At 39.9% G+C, this 16,100-nt stretch overlaps 1 protein-coding gene across 2 annotated transcripts in view; it reads left to right on the top strand.

The window, feature by feature from the left end:
• The window catches only part of SPIRE1 (spire type actin nucleation factor 1), a 271,534-nt gene that overhangs the window by 245,508 nt on the left and 9,926 nt on the right, over nt 1-16,100 (top strand). Inside the window, exons 11-12 of one of the 2 annotated variants that reach the window (XM_066246306.1) lie at nt 12,315-12,457; nt 14,659-14,832. In XM_066246306.1, the coding sequence (XP_066102403.1) occupies nt 12,315-12,457; nt 14,659-14,832 (317 nt within the window). The remainder of the gene's footprint in view (nt 1-12,314; nt 12,458-14,658; nt 14,833-16,100) is intronic. The other variant, XM_066246307.1, reaches the window with a different exon arrangement.

Raw genomic sequence — 16,100 nt, 5'->3', positions numbered from 1 at the left:
CTAATGGGCTTTCCTTTATATTTTGTGTTCCTTTTCCTAGATGCCTTGAGGATTCTTTGTCATTGATATTTGACAATGTTATTACAATGTGCCTTGGAGTAGGTCTATTTGGGTTGCAGTAACTTGGCGTTCTGTTTGCTTCTTGGATTTGAAGCTGTAATTTTTTCCATAGGCTTGGGAAATTCTCATCAATTATTTGTTTGAATGGGCTCTCCACATGCCCATTTTTTTTAAATTTTTTCGAAGTGAGAAGCAATCAGACAGACTCCCACATGTGCCCGACCAGGATTCACCCGGCATGCCTACCAGAGGGCAATGCTTTGCCCATCTGAGCTGTTGCTCCGTTGAGGCTGGAACCATTCTAGTGCCTGAGGTGGAGGCTATGGAGCCATCTTCAGCGCCCAGCCCATCTTTGCTCCTTCCCCCTCTCTTTCCTCTCTATCTCTCTCTTCCCCTCCAAATGAGCCTTGGCTGAGGGAGTGGAAGAGAGAGATAGAGAGAAAAGAGAGAGGGAAGGGTGGAGAAGCAGATGGGCACCTCTCCTGTGTGCCCTGACCTGGAATCGAACCCAGGACTTGCACACACTGGGCCGACGCTCTACTGCTGAGCCAACAAGCCAAGGCTGACATGCCCATTATTCTTATATTGCTCTTTCTGATGGAGTCAGACAATTCTTATAGAGATATCTCAGTTTTTTTAATTCATTAATCTCTCTCCTCTCTTCTCTGTAACATCTCTAGTTGCCTGTCTTCAACACACTGATTCTTTTCTCTAGTAGGCTTGTTCTGTTAGCTAAACTTGCTGCCTCAGTCTTCAATTCATGTATTGAGTTCTTCATTTCTGTTTGTAAAGTTTCAAATTCTTAGTGAGATATTCGTTTTGTTCATTAATTTGTTTTCTGAGCTCATTAAGTTGCCTTTTGGAGTCTTCTCGCATCTCGTTGTGTGTTTTCAGAACTTCAATTTTGAATTCTCTATCATTTAACTCCCAAGTTTTCCATGTGATTGAGATTTCGTTCTGGAGATTTTTTAAATTTTCTTTCTGAACTACGTCTCTGTCTTGTGTAGCCATGATATTCAATTTCTTCTTCCTTGATGTCATTGAGAGTGGTATTGTTAAGAACCATAACAAAAAGTAACTAAAAAAATGAAAAGTATAATTAAACAATACAATAAAAATACTAAAATTTTTAATTTATGACAAGAAGAAAAAGCACAGTAATAATGGTCAAAGGCAAATAAAAAAATTAGAAACAAAACACCACAAAGAATAAGAATAAAAGATTTAATATTTAAAGAAGTTGACATTCAAAATAGAAAAAAAGAGTATAATGAAAAAATGGGAAAAAGGAAAAATAAATTTTGGTTTTGAGAGGTTTCTTCCAGTATGTGTCGCTGTATTACAATTTAGCTTTATGAAGTTCCTAGGCTGTCTACCATTGAGATGTTGTTGTCACAATGATGTAGGTAAGGCTGCAGTCATGTTAGTGGGTAGAGCATGTTGTGAGGGCTTTGCAGTTCTAGCAATGGCAATCTAAGGCTTACAGGCACTCCTTGCCATGTTTCAACAGACCTGGGGACTAGATATGGAGCACCTCTGTTCTTCAGGGAATAGAGTGCTCTGGAGAGCTAACTGTGGGGTTTATCTCTGCCACTCTCGGTACCACCGTGAGGTGAGGGAGGTAGGCACTTTAGCTTTCTCTTTCTCTGCCATGTGCAGGCTGCTGCCAGACTACAGGAACACTGGCCATGACCCCTGTGCTCTGGCCACTTTGGTTTATCTGCCCTTCTGCCCTTCTATCTCACCACTCCTTCTGGCAGAAGGAGACCAAATCACTCGAGTGTGCCTCTCCATACCCCTCAGACAAAATCCAGAGAGGCAGAGCTTCCTTCCTTCCTGTAGTCTAGCAGAGAGAGAAAAAAAAACCAGTCCCTCCATGTTTGTCTCCTCTCCAAAGCCCACCATGAATGCATTAAATTCTCTACGACCCTTTTCACCCCATTCCTCCCTTAGACCCTTTTGTGTGTGGATCTTTCAGGTGTGCCTTTGTGCCCAACTGGGGTTTCTTTGCTGTATTTTAGTTGTTCAATTTGTTGACATTTCAAGGGGAGAGATTAGGAGTATCTCTCACACCACCATTACTCTGACATCCTGCATTTGAATCTTATTTTCTACATAATTTGAAAGGCAAATGCTTTTTTAAAATTTATTTGTCCATGTTATGGAACAGATAATTTATAGATATAACTTTGTAACACAAAGAAACCAAAAGTGATGGGAGATAGAGTTGTACAAGAGCAGAGTTTTTGTGTGTTGTTAAATTGGGGTAAATCTAAATTAGAGTGTTAAAACTTTCAGATATTTAATATAATTCCCATGGTAACCACAAAGAAAACAGCTATAGAATATACACAAAAGGAAGTAGTAAATGAATATAAACATTTCACTAAAAATTCCTCTAAACACAAAATTGAAATGAGAACAAAAATCTATGAGGTATCTAAAATACAGTAGCAAAATGAAAGAAGTCAGAGGTTGACATCATGGATAAAATACAATCCAATTATTTTCTGTCTATAAGAGACACAAACGGATTGAAAGTAAAAGGATGGAAATAATAACAAAAAGAGAGCTGGGATGACTGTACTAAAATCAGACAAAATGGACTTTAAATCAAAAAAGGTTATAAAAGACAAAGAAGGACATTATATATTAAAATATTAAATACAGCAAAGATGTAATAATTTGCACAGCTAATGAAAGACCATCAAAATATATGAAGCAAAAAATTACAATTGAAAGAAGGAATACATATTTCTTATGGTTGGAGACTTTGGTATCCCACTCACAAGAATACATAGAACAATAAGACAGAAGATTCATAAGGAATTAGAGGAATTACACACAATAAAGCAAAGAGATATAGTAGAAATATACAAAACATTATATCCAATAACAGACTGCACATTCTTCTCAAGTGCACATGGAACATTTTCTAGGATAGACCATATGTTAGGCCCAAATTAAATCTCTGTAAATTTTATTTATTTATCTGAGAGACAGAGACAAACACGAAGGGAAAGAGATAAACATGAACTTATAGTTGCAGCGCTTGATTGCTTTCTCATATGTGCCTTAACCAGGGGGCTTCAGCCAAACCAGTGACCCCTTGCTTGAGCCAGCAGCCTTTATGCTCAAGTAAGCAATCATGCGGTCATATCTGTAATTCCACACTCAAGCCAACAACCCCACATTCAAGCTGGTGAGCCCACACTCAAGGTGGTGACCTCGGGGTTTTGAACCTGGGTCCTCAGTGTCCCAGGTCATCACTCTATCCATTGCACCACCACCTGGTCAGTCCCTGTAAATTTAAAAGACACATAGCATACAGCCCTGACAAGTTAGCTCAGTTGTTTAGTGTTGTCCCAATACACCAAGGTTGCAGGTTTGATCCATGGTCAGGGCACGTATAAGAATTAACCACTGGATGTATAAATAAGTAGAACAACAAAGCAATGCTTCTCTCCTCTCTCATTCTCTCCCTCTCTCCCTCTCTTCTTCTCTCCTTCTCTCTCTCTCTCTCTCTCTCTCTCTCTCAGATCAGTTAAATAAATACAATTTTAAAAGACAAATAGCATACAAAGTGTCTTTCTGGCCAGAATGGAATGAAGTTCAAAATCAGTAGGGTAAAACCGAAAAGTTCACAAAATTGTGAAAATTAATATACATTTTAAAAAGCAGTAGATCAAAGAAGTTATCACCAGGGAATTTAGAAAATACGTAGAGATGAATGAATTGGACATTACAACATACCAAAATTTATGGGACACAGTGGAAGCAGTTCTATGAGGAAATTTATTGCTATAAACATTTAAAAGAAGAAATTTTGAGTTCCAGTCAAGAGGATGGCATAGGTAAATGTGGTTACTCGATTCCTCTCATCTCCCACACACACATCAGAATTACAGCTAAACTACAGAACAACCATCATTCAGAACTGCCTGAAATCTAACTGATGGAAGTCCTACAACTAAAGATATAAAGTAGAAGCCACATCAAGACTGGTAGGAGGGACAGAGATCAGAACTGTCTAGTCCCACACCCATGCGTGGTGGATAAAATTTGGGAGGGATATCTGGGCTGCAAAGGTTTCCCCATGAGGAGTGAGGGGTTCTAGTCCCACACCAGCCCTCACAGCTCAGGGTTCCAGTGCCAGGAAGAGAATGCCCCATAAATCTGGCAGTAAAAACCACTGGGGAGAGTAGCTGAGTAAAACATAAGGCTGCTGGAGTCCCAGGTATTCTTCTTAAAGGACCCACATAGACTTACTCAAATTCACTTGCTGTAAGCTCCATTGCTGGAGTAGCATTCTCAAAAGGCATCAGGAACATATGGGGAGGAACTGAATTGTCTGGCATCAAACTAAGAGCTGGAGGGATAGCTTTTCCCAGGCAGCAGTTCTGGCAGAGGCCATTGTACCTTTGCTGAGGACTTCAACCACACAACTGCCATATCTAAGTATCCATCAGCCCTGCCCTGGTGATTCCCTGAGACCCCCACCCTACCACACTTGCAAACCCACCCAAGCTGTTTCCAGTGGCTTTTTTTATACAAACAGTCTGTCTTGACTCATATTTCAGACATTCCTAAAATCTCTCAAGCAGCATCTAACCTTAGTATGTCCCAAACCTCTTGCTAAGTTACCCCAGGTCCAACAGCAGCAGCAACTGACCTTGGTTCATAACTTGGCCCCTTCTGGATATCTACAAGCCCAGCACAAGTAGCAGTCATCTGCAGATCACTTTGAAGCTTGTGTCAGGTGGTCCCGGGCAGAACATATGAAGTGGTAAACCTTGGCCTGCACTTCCCAGGATACCCCAGAGCCACCTTCACAAGCCACACACTCAAGGGGCCATCTAAATCCTGTTCCATGGGCTTGGCCCCTGCTAGCTGATCCTCTGCAATGCTTGCAGCCAGCCAATCTGGGTGTAAATCCCTCTCATTGATGTGCCAACAACAATCAAGGCTCAACTGCAAAGCCTGCAAAAGAAAGGTGTACACAGCCCACAGAGGGAGTGCACATAGAGTGCCCAGTTCAGTTGACCGGAGAAGCTATGCCACTGGACCCTACAGGACACCTACTACATAAGGGCACTCTACCAAGCCTGGGAGACATAGTAGCTCTACCTGATACACAGAGAAAAACACAGGGAGGCTGCCAAGATGAGGAGACAAAGAAACATATCCCAAATGACAGAACAGAGCAAAACTCCAGAAAAAGAACTAAACAAAATAGAGGCAAGCAATCTACCAGATGCAGAATTCAAAGTACTGTTTATGAGGATGTTCAGTGAACTTAGAGGAAGAGCAGATGAACTCAGTGAGGACTTCAGCAAAGAAATAGGAGACATGAAAATGGAGATGAAAAACATAAAACAGAATCAGTCAGAAATGAAGAAAACAGTAACAAGTGGAGGATACATTACAGGGAATCAACAGTAGAGTAGATGATGCAGAGTACCAAATCAGACATTTGGATGATAACAAAGCAATCAGAAAGAAAAGGGACTCTTATAAAATGAGGATAGTATAAGGAGCCTCTGGGGCACTTCAAACGTACCAACATTTACATCATGGGAGTACCAGAAGGAGAAGAGAGAGAGTAAGGAGTTGAAAACCTATGTGAAAAATAAAATAATTATGGAAGACATTCCTAATCTGGTGAAGAAAATAGATATACAAGTCCAGCAAGCACAGAGAGTCCCATATAAGATGAACTCAAAGAAGCCTAAATCAAGATATATCACAATTAAAATGCAAAAGGTTAACAACAAAAAATCTTAAAAGCAGCACAAAAAAAGCGTTATCTACAAAAGCTCTATCAACAGAAACTTTGCAGGCCAGAAGGGATTGGCACAAAATGTTCAAAGTGATGAAAAGCAAGAACCTAGAAGCAAGATTCCTTTACCCAGCAAAGCTATAATTTAGAACCAAAGGCCATTTTAAGAACTTCCCAAAGGCCTGACCAGGCGGTGGCGCAGTGGATAGAGCATTGGACTGGGATGCGGAGGACCCGGGTTCGAGACCCGAGGTTGCCAGCTTGTGCGCGGGCTCATCTGGTTAGAGCAAAAACTCACCACCTTGGACCCAGGGTCGCTGGCGCGAGCAGGGGATTACTCAGTCTGCTGTGGCCCCACGGTCAAGGCACATATGAGAAAGCATTCAATGAACAACTAAAGTGTCGCAATGTGCAACGAAAAACTAATGATTGATGCTTCTCATCTCTCCGTTCCTGTCTGTCTGTCCTGTCTGTCCCTCTCACTGACTCTCTCTCTGTCTGTAAAATAAATAAATAAATAAATAAATAAATAAATAAATAAATAAAAAAGAACTTCCCAAAGAAAAGCTAAAGGAGTTCATCACCACCAAACCAGTATTACATGAAATGTTAAAGGGTTTTCTTGCCTGACCAGGTGGTGGCACAGTGGATAGAGTGTTGGACTGAAACATGGAGGACACAGGTTCAAAACCCCAAGGTCGCTAGCTTGAGCGCAGGCTCATCTGGCTTGAGCACGGGGTCACTGGCTTGAGCGTAGGATCATAGACATGACCCCATGGTCACTGGCTTGAGCCCAAAGGTTGCTGGCTTGAGCCCAAGGTGGCTGGTCTGCTGTAGCCGCCCAGTCAAGGCATATATGAGAAATCAATCACTGAACAACGAAGGATGAAGAATTGATGCTTCTCATCTCTCTCCGTTCCTGTCTGTCTGTCCCTATTTGTCCCTCTCTCTGACGCTCTCTGTCCAAAAAAAAAAAAGGATTTTCTTTAAGAACAATAAAAAGATTAAAAATATGAACAAATGACAATAAATACGTATCTATTGACAAATGAATCTGGCCTGATTGGTGGTTGCACAGTGGATAGAGCATAGAACTGGGACACTGAGGACCCCAGTTTGAAACCTGAGGTCACCGGCTTGAGCGTGGGATTATCAACATGATCCCAAGGTTCCTGGCTTGAGCCTAAGGTTGCTGGCTTAGGCAAGGGGTCATTGGCTCGGCTGGAGCCCCCAAGTCAAGACATGCATGAACAACTAAAGTGACACAACTACGAATTGATGCTTCTCTCATCTCTCTCCCTTCTTCATCTCTCTCTTTCTCAGAAAAAAAAAATCTTAAAAATATGCCAAAATAAATGAAGAAGCAAAACAGAAACAGACTCAGAGATACAGAGGACATTCTGACAGTTGCCAGCTGGGAGGGGGCTTGGGGGAATGGGTGAAAACGATGAAGGGATTAAGAAGTACAATTTGGTTGTTACACAATAGTTGTAGGGGTGTAAAGTACAACACAGAGAGTATAATAGTATTTTAGTAACTATGTAGAGTCAGATGGGTATGAGATTTATTGGGATGATCACTTAGTAAATTATATAATGTCTAATCATTTAAGTGTACACCTGAAACTAATATAATATTGTATGTCAGCTGTAGTTGAAAATAAAAATGATTAAAAGAAAGAAATGAGAGAGAGGATATTACTATTGACTCCACTGAAATAAAAAGAATTATTAGAAAGTAATATGAACAATTTCATGTCATCAAATTGGTAACATAAATGAAATGGACATATTTCTAGAATTGTAGAACCTAACAAAACTAAGTCAGAAAGAAATAAAAAATCTGAATAGCCCTATTCCTAATAAGGATACTGAATCAATAATCATATAATCTCCAAGCAAAGAAGAGGGTAGGAACCAATGCTTCTCTAGTAAATTCTGCCAAACATTCAAAGAATTAATGTCAATCTTTCTCAAAAAAAAATTTTTTTTTTGGTATTTTTCTGAAGTGAGAAGCGAGGAAACAGAGAGATAGACTCCTGCATGCACCTGACTGGGATTCACCCGGCATGCCCACTAGGGGGCATTGCTCTGCCCATCTGGGGCGTTGCTCCAATGGAGCCTTGGCTGGGGGAGAGGAAGAGAGAGATAAGGGAAAGGGTAGAGAAGCAGATAGGCGCTTTTCCTGTGTACCCTGGCTGGGAATCGAACCTGGGACTTCCACACATCAGGCCGACATTCTACCACTGAGCCAACCAGCCAGGGCTTCAATTTTTTTAAATTTGAATAGGAGGGTACTTCCAAACTTATTCTATGAAACTATCATTACCCTGATACCAAAGCCGCACAAAGACACTACAAGAAAATTCCAGACTCAGTACTTTTTATGAACATTAATGCAAAAATTCTCAACAAATAGTAGCAAAAAGAATTCAACATTTTTAAATGATTATATATGACCAAGTGATATTTGTTTGTGGAATGCAAGGATAGTTCAACATAAGGAAATTGATCAGTATAATATGCCACATTAACAGAATGAAAGGGAAAAGCCATTGGACCCTGGCCAGGTGGGTCAGTGACTAAAGCATTGTCCCAGTGGTCCAATGTCACAGGTTTCATCCCTGGTCAGGGCACATATGAGAAGCAATCAGCGAGTACACACAACTAAATGAACACCTACGTGAAATAACAAGTTGATGCTTCTCTCTCTCTCTCTCTCTCTCTCTCTCTCTCTCCCTTCTTCTCTCTCTCTCAGTGGGAAAAAACAAACTTTTTTAAGCAACATGATTGATGTAGAAAAAACATTTGAAAAAATTTAATACTCTTTCATTGTAAAAACACTCAAAAACTAGGTAGGAATAGAAGAAAACTACCTCAACATAACAAATGCCCACAGCAAACATACTCAGTGGTAAAAGACTGAAAGTATTTTTACTACAATCAGGAACAAAGCAAGGATCCCTGCTTTCACTTCTATTCAATAAAGTACTAGAAGTTCTAGCCAGAGCAGTTCAGCAAGAAAAAGAAATTAAAGTTATCTAAATTAGAAAAGAAAAGGTAAAAGTATCTTTTTCTGAAGATGGTATTATGTTATATCATATATAGAAAAACCTAAGGTTTTCACATACACAAAAAAATCTTAGAATAAATGAACTCAGCAAAGTAGCAGAATACAAAATCAGCACACAAAAATTAGTTACATTGCCCTGGCCGATTAGCTCAATGGTAGAGCGTCAGCCTGGCGTGTGGGAGTCCCGGGTTTGATTCCCAGCCAGGGCACACAGGAGAAGCGCCCATCTGCTTCTCCACCCCTCCCCCTCTCCTTCCTCTCTGTCTCTCTCTTCCCCTCCTGCAGCCAAGGCTTCATTGGAGCAAAATTTGCCCGGGCGCTGAGGATGGCTCTGTGGCCTCTGCCTCAGGCGCTAGAATGGCTCTGATTGCGGCAGAGCAACGCCCCAGATGGGCAGAGCATCGCCCCCTGGTGGGCGTGCCGGGTGGATCCCGTCGGGCGCATGTGGGAGTCTGTCTGACTGCCTCCCCGTTTCCAACTTCAGAAAAATACCAAAAAAAAAAAAAGATCAGTTACATTTTCTATGTGTGAACAATGAACAATTTGAAAAGGAAATTACAAAAACAATTTCATGTATAATATCATCAAAAAGAATAAAATACCTAGGAATTAATCAAGAAAGTGAATTTTTCACTAAAAACTAGAAAGCATTGCTAAATAAAGAAGACATAAATAAATGGAAACACATTTCATGTTCATAGATTGGAAGACAGTATTGTTAGAATATCAATACTACCTAAAGCATCTTTAGAGTCAGTGCAATACCTATCAAAATGTCAATGACGTATCCGGAAGAAATAGAAAAAAAGCCACTATAAGGTTCATACAGAATCTCAAGGAACCCTGGATAGCCAAATTAGTCTTGAAAAGGAAGGAAGAACAAAACTGTGGAACTCACATTTCCTGATTTTAGACTGCTACAAAGCTACAGTAATCAATACAGTATTACATTTGGATAAAAAGAGACATCTAGACCAATGGACTAAATAAACCCTCACATATATGATTAAATGATTGACAGATGTGCAAAGGTCATTTAAAGGGGAAAGCAGAGGCTTTTCAAGAAATGGCACTGGGAAAACTGGATATCTACATGCAGAAGAACGAAGTTAGACCCTTACCTAATACAATATGCAAAAATTAACTCAAAATGAATCAAAGACCTAAATGTAAGACCTATCATAATAAAACTCAGAAGAAAACATAGGGCAAAAGCTTCAGGACAGTGGATTTGGCAGTGATTTCTTGGATATGGCAGCAAAGACACAGAAAACAAAAGAAAAAATAGATAAATGGAATTCATGAAATTAAAAACTATTGTCCATCAAAAGACACTATGAACAAAGTAAAAAGGCAACCCACAAAATAGGAGAAAATATTTACAAATTGTATATCTGATAAGGGATTCATTTCCAGAATACATAGGGAACTCCTAAAACTTAACAGAAGGACTACAACCCAATTCAAACATAGGCAGAGAACTCAAACAGACATTTTTCCAAAGTATAAAATCTTAAAAAAAAAATAATGGAAGTAGCCCAACTGTCCAACAGTGGATGAATGGATAAGCAAAATGTGGTGTATGCATACAATGAAATATTATTCAGCCTTAAAAAGAAGGGAAATTTTGTAATAGCCCACAACAGATAAACCTTGATGGCATTATGCTAAATGAAACAAGGCAATCACAAGAAAGCAAATATTGTATGATTCCACTTACCTGAAGTTCTTAGAGTAGTCAAAATCATAGACAGAGGGTAGAATGGGAGTTCCCCTGGGCTTACTGTTTAATGGATGTAGAGTTTCAATTTTACAGATAAAAAGAGTTATGGGGATGCTGACCTGTGGAGGCGCAGTGGATAAAGCATCAACCGGAAATGCTGAGGTCACCGGTTCGAAAACCCAGGCTTATCTGGTCAAGGCACATATGAAAAGCAACTACTAGGAGTTGATGCTTCCTACTTCTCCCTCCCCCCCCTTCTCTCTCTCCTTTCTCTAAAATCAATAGAGTTATGGGGATGGATGGTGGTAGTGATTGCACAGCCATATGAATTCAGTGCCACTGAACTCTAGTGTAAACATGGTTACAGTGGTATTATGTTAAGTATATTGTACTGCAATTTAAAAACTTGCCAAGAGAAAAAAATAAATAAATAAAATAAAAACTTGCCAAGAGAAAAAATTTACATAATAAGATACCCTTAGAACATTGCCTTAACTTCCTATATACGTAGAGGTTTTAGTGGTTGAAATTCTTTAAATAGTATTTTGATTTATTTAAACAGATTATATCAAAAATAACATGAACTGACCTTGGTTATTATCTGGAAATTATGTTTTGTTTTCCTTTACTGATTTCTCTTGGTGGGACTATCCATATAGATAGATCATATTTAACTTTGTGTTGACTTTTACTTTTCTCACCCATTACATTGAAACAGCCTTACTGTTTGCAGAGAGAGTAGGGAGAAGTATTAAAAGAAACTCTGGAAGTATAATTTATTGCTAATGTTCTTTTGTTTTCAAAATGTGAATCCAGAACCATTCAGACTCTAAGACATTCTCCTTTTAAATCCTGTCCCAAAATATTCTAGGCAGACGAAAGCAGTAGGACAATATTAACATCAAAGCTGGAGTTTATATTTTTGAAATTTAAATACAGCTTAATTTAAATCTAAGGACAGAATGTCTTGATAAACATCAAGAAGGGAAACTTTTCATATTTCATCTTTTAAAAAGAGACTGTTGAGGAGGGAACACTTAAGGATTTGGTATGCCGCTCTGTAAAGTACAGTACATGACTGTCTAACTACCGTGCTGTACATTTGAAACTAACACAGAGTAATATTAATGTAAATTGTAATTGAAAACTAGAAAAAAATTTAAAAGACTCTTGGTATGATTTGGGAGTCTTTTTTTTTTAATAAGATTTTTATTTTATTGCGTTAGAGAGAGAGGGAGAGAGATCACAGTTACTTCACTTTAGTTCATTGATTGCTTCCCATATGTGCCTGGACCAGGCAAGCCCCAGGTTTTTGATCCAGTGAGCTCAGTGTTCCAGGTCAATGCTCTGTTCACTGCGCCACTGTAGGTTAGGCTCATCTGGGAACCTTTTAGATATACCGACTACATATTTTTACCTTATTTTAAAAAATATTTCTGAGAATCTTTAATTGCAAAATTCCATGGAAAATAACATGAGGGCATTTGTATGTCCAAATGGGAGACTGTACTTATATTGTGTTTTTATGTGTGAATTTGAATGAATATTAAAAGCACAGAGTATGTATGTTTTACTATTTCCTTGCAATTTTCTGTAGCAGGTTTTATCTTGCAAAGATTCTGCTATCACAGTCCTCACAGTAAGAAAGTTCATTCTCATTTGGTTAATTCACTTATTTAGCACCTCCGAAATTTCTGCCCATATCGTCAACACCCCAGCCTGAGAGACGGCAGCCGCCCCAGAGACGCCATTCCATTGAAAAGGAGACGCCCACTAACGTGAGACAGTTTCTGCCACCGTCCAGGCAGAGCTCCCGGTCTCTGGTAAGTAACGAGGAGGCCGCACCTTAACTGAAGGAACAGTTAGAGGGCCCGTAATCATTATCTTTCTTGAGATGATAATTAGGAGAAAAATTTCCAAGGGTTAGAGTGAACTTTAAATTACCTTAATTGTTTTTAATAGCTAAAGAAAACTACCCCTAACAGCAACCTAAATGAAATATGGCCATTCTTTGTTCACTTAAAGCACCTTATTTTTCCCCAGAAGACTTATCAGTGGTTGAAAGTATAGCTTATTAAAGAAATATTTTCTTCCGTTTAAAGGGTATTAATCCATTTAAAAATTGTTAAAAACTAATTAAAAAAAAACTTAGCAAAGTCTGGCTACAGTAGACTATTTATTGTACCAGGGGAGACTTTTGATCCATTAGAAACCATTGTTCATTGTTTCCAAGTATGTTTTGGAGCCGAAGCTGCTGTTTGGACTGGTTGACAGTTTTTGCGGCTTTCCAGAAACTTTTGGATTCATGTGATGGCCACTCATTTCTGAGAACAGTGGGACATTGGACACAGGCCCTGCCAGGAGGAATAGGTACACCAGCCAGAGGAGGTCTGCAGAGATTCTTCTGTAGTCTCTCTTGACTTCTGAAATATTTGTAGGCAAGATGTGAGGCTTCAGTCAATAGATTTACTGGCAACCTAGCAGCTAGTGTTTTTTCAGATACTCATGAATAAAAAAAAAACTGGAATATGCTTAGTGCATATTTTAAGGCTCTGATGAACACTCAAAAGTAGAGGGAGATAGTGGGTTATTGTGAAGACACGAAGTTTGAACAGAGCTTACAGTGTTGAAATTTGGTCAGTTTTCTCTGCTCCCAAACAATACGATTAAAGATTTGATGATTTTATAGCAATTTCCAACAGGATTCCTCTTAACTCCTAAATAACACTGATACTTGATGAAATACAGCAGGAAAACAGAGCTCTAACCACACAGGTTCAGACTTAAAATCTGAAGACTTTTTGTTAATGCAAATAAGTTATTGCTTTAGCAAAACTTATTACAGTTACTGTTCCAACTTAAAAATATGTAGGAAGCAGCTCCTAAGTGATTTTTCACAAGTCTGATAATAGAGTTTTCTCTTCACATGGCTTTTTCTGGAAGCCAGTTTAGTATCTAGGTATGTACCTGGCCTTGTGGTCATATGATATCATTGTTGAGGTTAGACATAAATTTTAAAATTATTAACCAACTATCAGATCCACTACGAAGAAGTTTCAGATAGGAATAGCAGTTTTGCCAAGAAAGACTATCATCAGTCCGTATCAGGGGCCCGTGAAGTGTATTTCCTGGCAAGGGGTAGCATGCGGTTGGTGGGTCTGTGAGTGGTTTTCATGGAGAAGAGAGCCAAGTGAAACCAGTCTGCAGTCACTAAGAAGGGTCTCAGCAAAAGGCACTGGGTGGCACCTCTGGTTAGTACTGGACTCGGGTTCCATAGAACCGGCTTCCTCCAGGGACGCCTAGGCACCAGCTGAGAGAAAATAACATCCAGGTCAGGTAGTGACCTTTCTTGTTAGTAGCTTACCTCAAGAAACCCATCAGATTACACTTGTCTGTGTAGTGCCCTCTAGCTTGATGAGTAATGTTTTTTCGGTATCATAATTAAAATTTTCAGCTACAATTTAGAAACCAGGAATCATTTTGTGTTTGTAATCCCTTTAATGAAAATGGCGGAAATGTCTTTGTTGTTATTCACTTATTTTTATTATATCTCCCTCCCTTTCTTTAGGATGTTTAAAAATGTGATTTTTTTTTTCATCATTTGATCAAATGATTGAGGGTGATGCCCATCTAAATGAAAGGCTGCTTGCTTGTTTCTGAAGTACCTCACCCGGGGGGCAGGGGCCTGCGTGATGCAGTTAGTTCCCTGCTCTCTGGATAGCAGGCTCTTGCCCCATCCTGCATCCCGGCCCGACCTAGGAAACTCAGTGTTCACTGTACAACCAGTTAAAAAACCTGAAGCTCAGGACTTTGCTGTGTAAACACAGTGTTTACAACATCTGGGTACAGAGACTGGTGTGGACACATGAGTGGAATCGACCATTAACATCCTGTGTGGTGTTTTTGTTTTTGTTTCATTTTTCTTTCATGCTCTGTAATCACTATTTGTGGGTCACTCATGTTCAGCATTATTTTCTCCTTTTCTTTCCCACTGCCATTTCCTCTTCCCTTATCTATTGCTCAGGTTCCTAGGATACCCAGTGTATGGCCCAGGACGCCTTTCCGACCACTTTACTCTACCATCCAAACCGCTTCTCTGCTCGGCTCTCATCCCTTTGAAGCCGCCGTGTTTGGGGTAGCAGGGGCTATGTATTATCTGTGTGAGAGAGCTTTTATCAGCAGGTGGAAATCCTCCAAGGTTGGCCTCTTTCTGCTGGTTCTGGGAATTCCTGTACTCTATCTCTTTGACAGTGATACCTCAACTCCTGCACTCTGCGAGAATTAACAGCTTAGATGGGCACTTGGCTTCTGATCATTGATTCCAATCTTCTTAGGATGCATAGATCATACCACCATCTCAGTTGAGAAGAAATAACTTTGAAAGGACAACAAACTCAAAATGCAGCATCAGATTATAGGGAACTGTGAGCGTGTCTCTTTCAACAGCCCCGTTGTACAGCAAGGGGAATGTCAGCTCCTTCTCTGTATCAGAGGCACTCTGAGAGCCTGTGGGCGCTGCCTGCCAGGCCGGGTCACTCCGGGCTCTGCCTCCCACAGAGCCCTGTCTTTGCCTGTGTCTGCACACCACGCCCTGAGCTGTGAGGGCTGCGGACCCATAGCATGTGTCCCCCTGGGCCCAGAGAATCTTTCTCTCCCCAGCACCTTTCATAAAGCTGGTTGTGATGGTCATGTTGGTATGTGGTTTTTATGACAACCTACTTCTTTGTAGAGAGAAATTTTAAGTTATCTTTTTATTGATATTATTTTCTTTTTTATTGAATTTATTGTGGTGACATTGGTCAATAAAATTATATAGGTTTCAGGTGTACAATTCTATAGTACATACATCGTCTGTATTATTTTAAATATTTTAAGTAATCCTGCAGTTTATAGTTGTTTTTGAAGTTTTCATACAGAATATATATTTTTTTCTTTCTTTTGAGAAAGACAGGAATGTCAAGTTGTTCCTATATGTACCCTGACCAGCAATCTCTGTTCTCTTGGATGATGCTCTAACCAACCAGGCTGTCTGGCCAGGATTTAATTTTTATTGATTTTTAGAGAGATAGAAAGAGGAAGGGAGGGAGAGGGCAGGGGGAAGAGAAGCATTCATTTGTTGTTCCACTCAGTCATGCACTCTTTAGTTGCTTCCCGTGTGTGCCCTGCCAGGGGATCGAACCTACAACCTTGTCCTTTCTGGACGACACTCTTAACTGACTGAGCTAACCGACCAGGGCCCAGAATGTATTTTTTTACAGAAAGTGTAATAATTTCCAAAGCCCTGGACTCTAGTGAAGCTTCCCACCTGCAGTGCAGTGCATGCTGCTGACCAGTGTTGGCACGGCCTTTCCTGCTCTACCTCATCCAGGTCCCTCATTTACTAAACACATCTTTGACAAGTGAGCCAGCGGCTGGCTTCATTATTATTCTTTATTTCCCATTTTGATTTAGAAAAGAAATTGTAAA

Source organism: Saccopteryx bilineata, chromosome 11 (genome assembly GCF_036850765.1).
Source record: "Saccopteryx bilineata isolate mSacBil1 chromosome 11, mSacBil1_pri_phased_curated, whole genome shotgun sequence".
Taxonomy (NCBI): Eukaryota; Metazoa; Chordata; class Mammalia; order Chiroptera; family Emballonuridae; genus Saccopteryx; species Saccopteryx bilineata.
The sequence above is the reverse complement of the archived record's forward strand: the minus strand, read 5'-3'. Positions and strand labels throughout refer to the sequence as shown.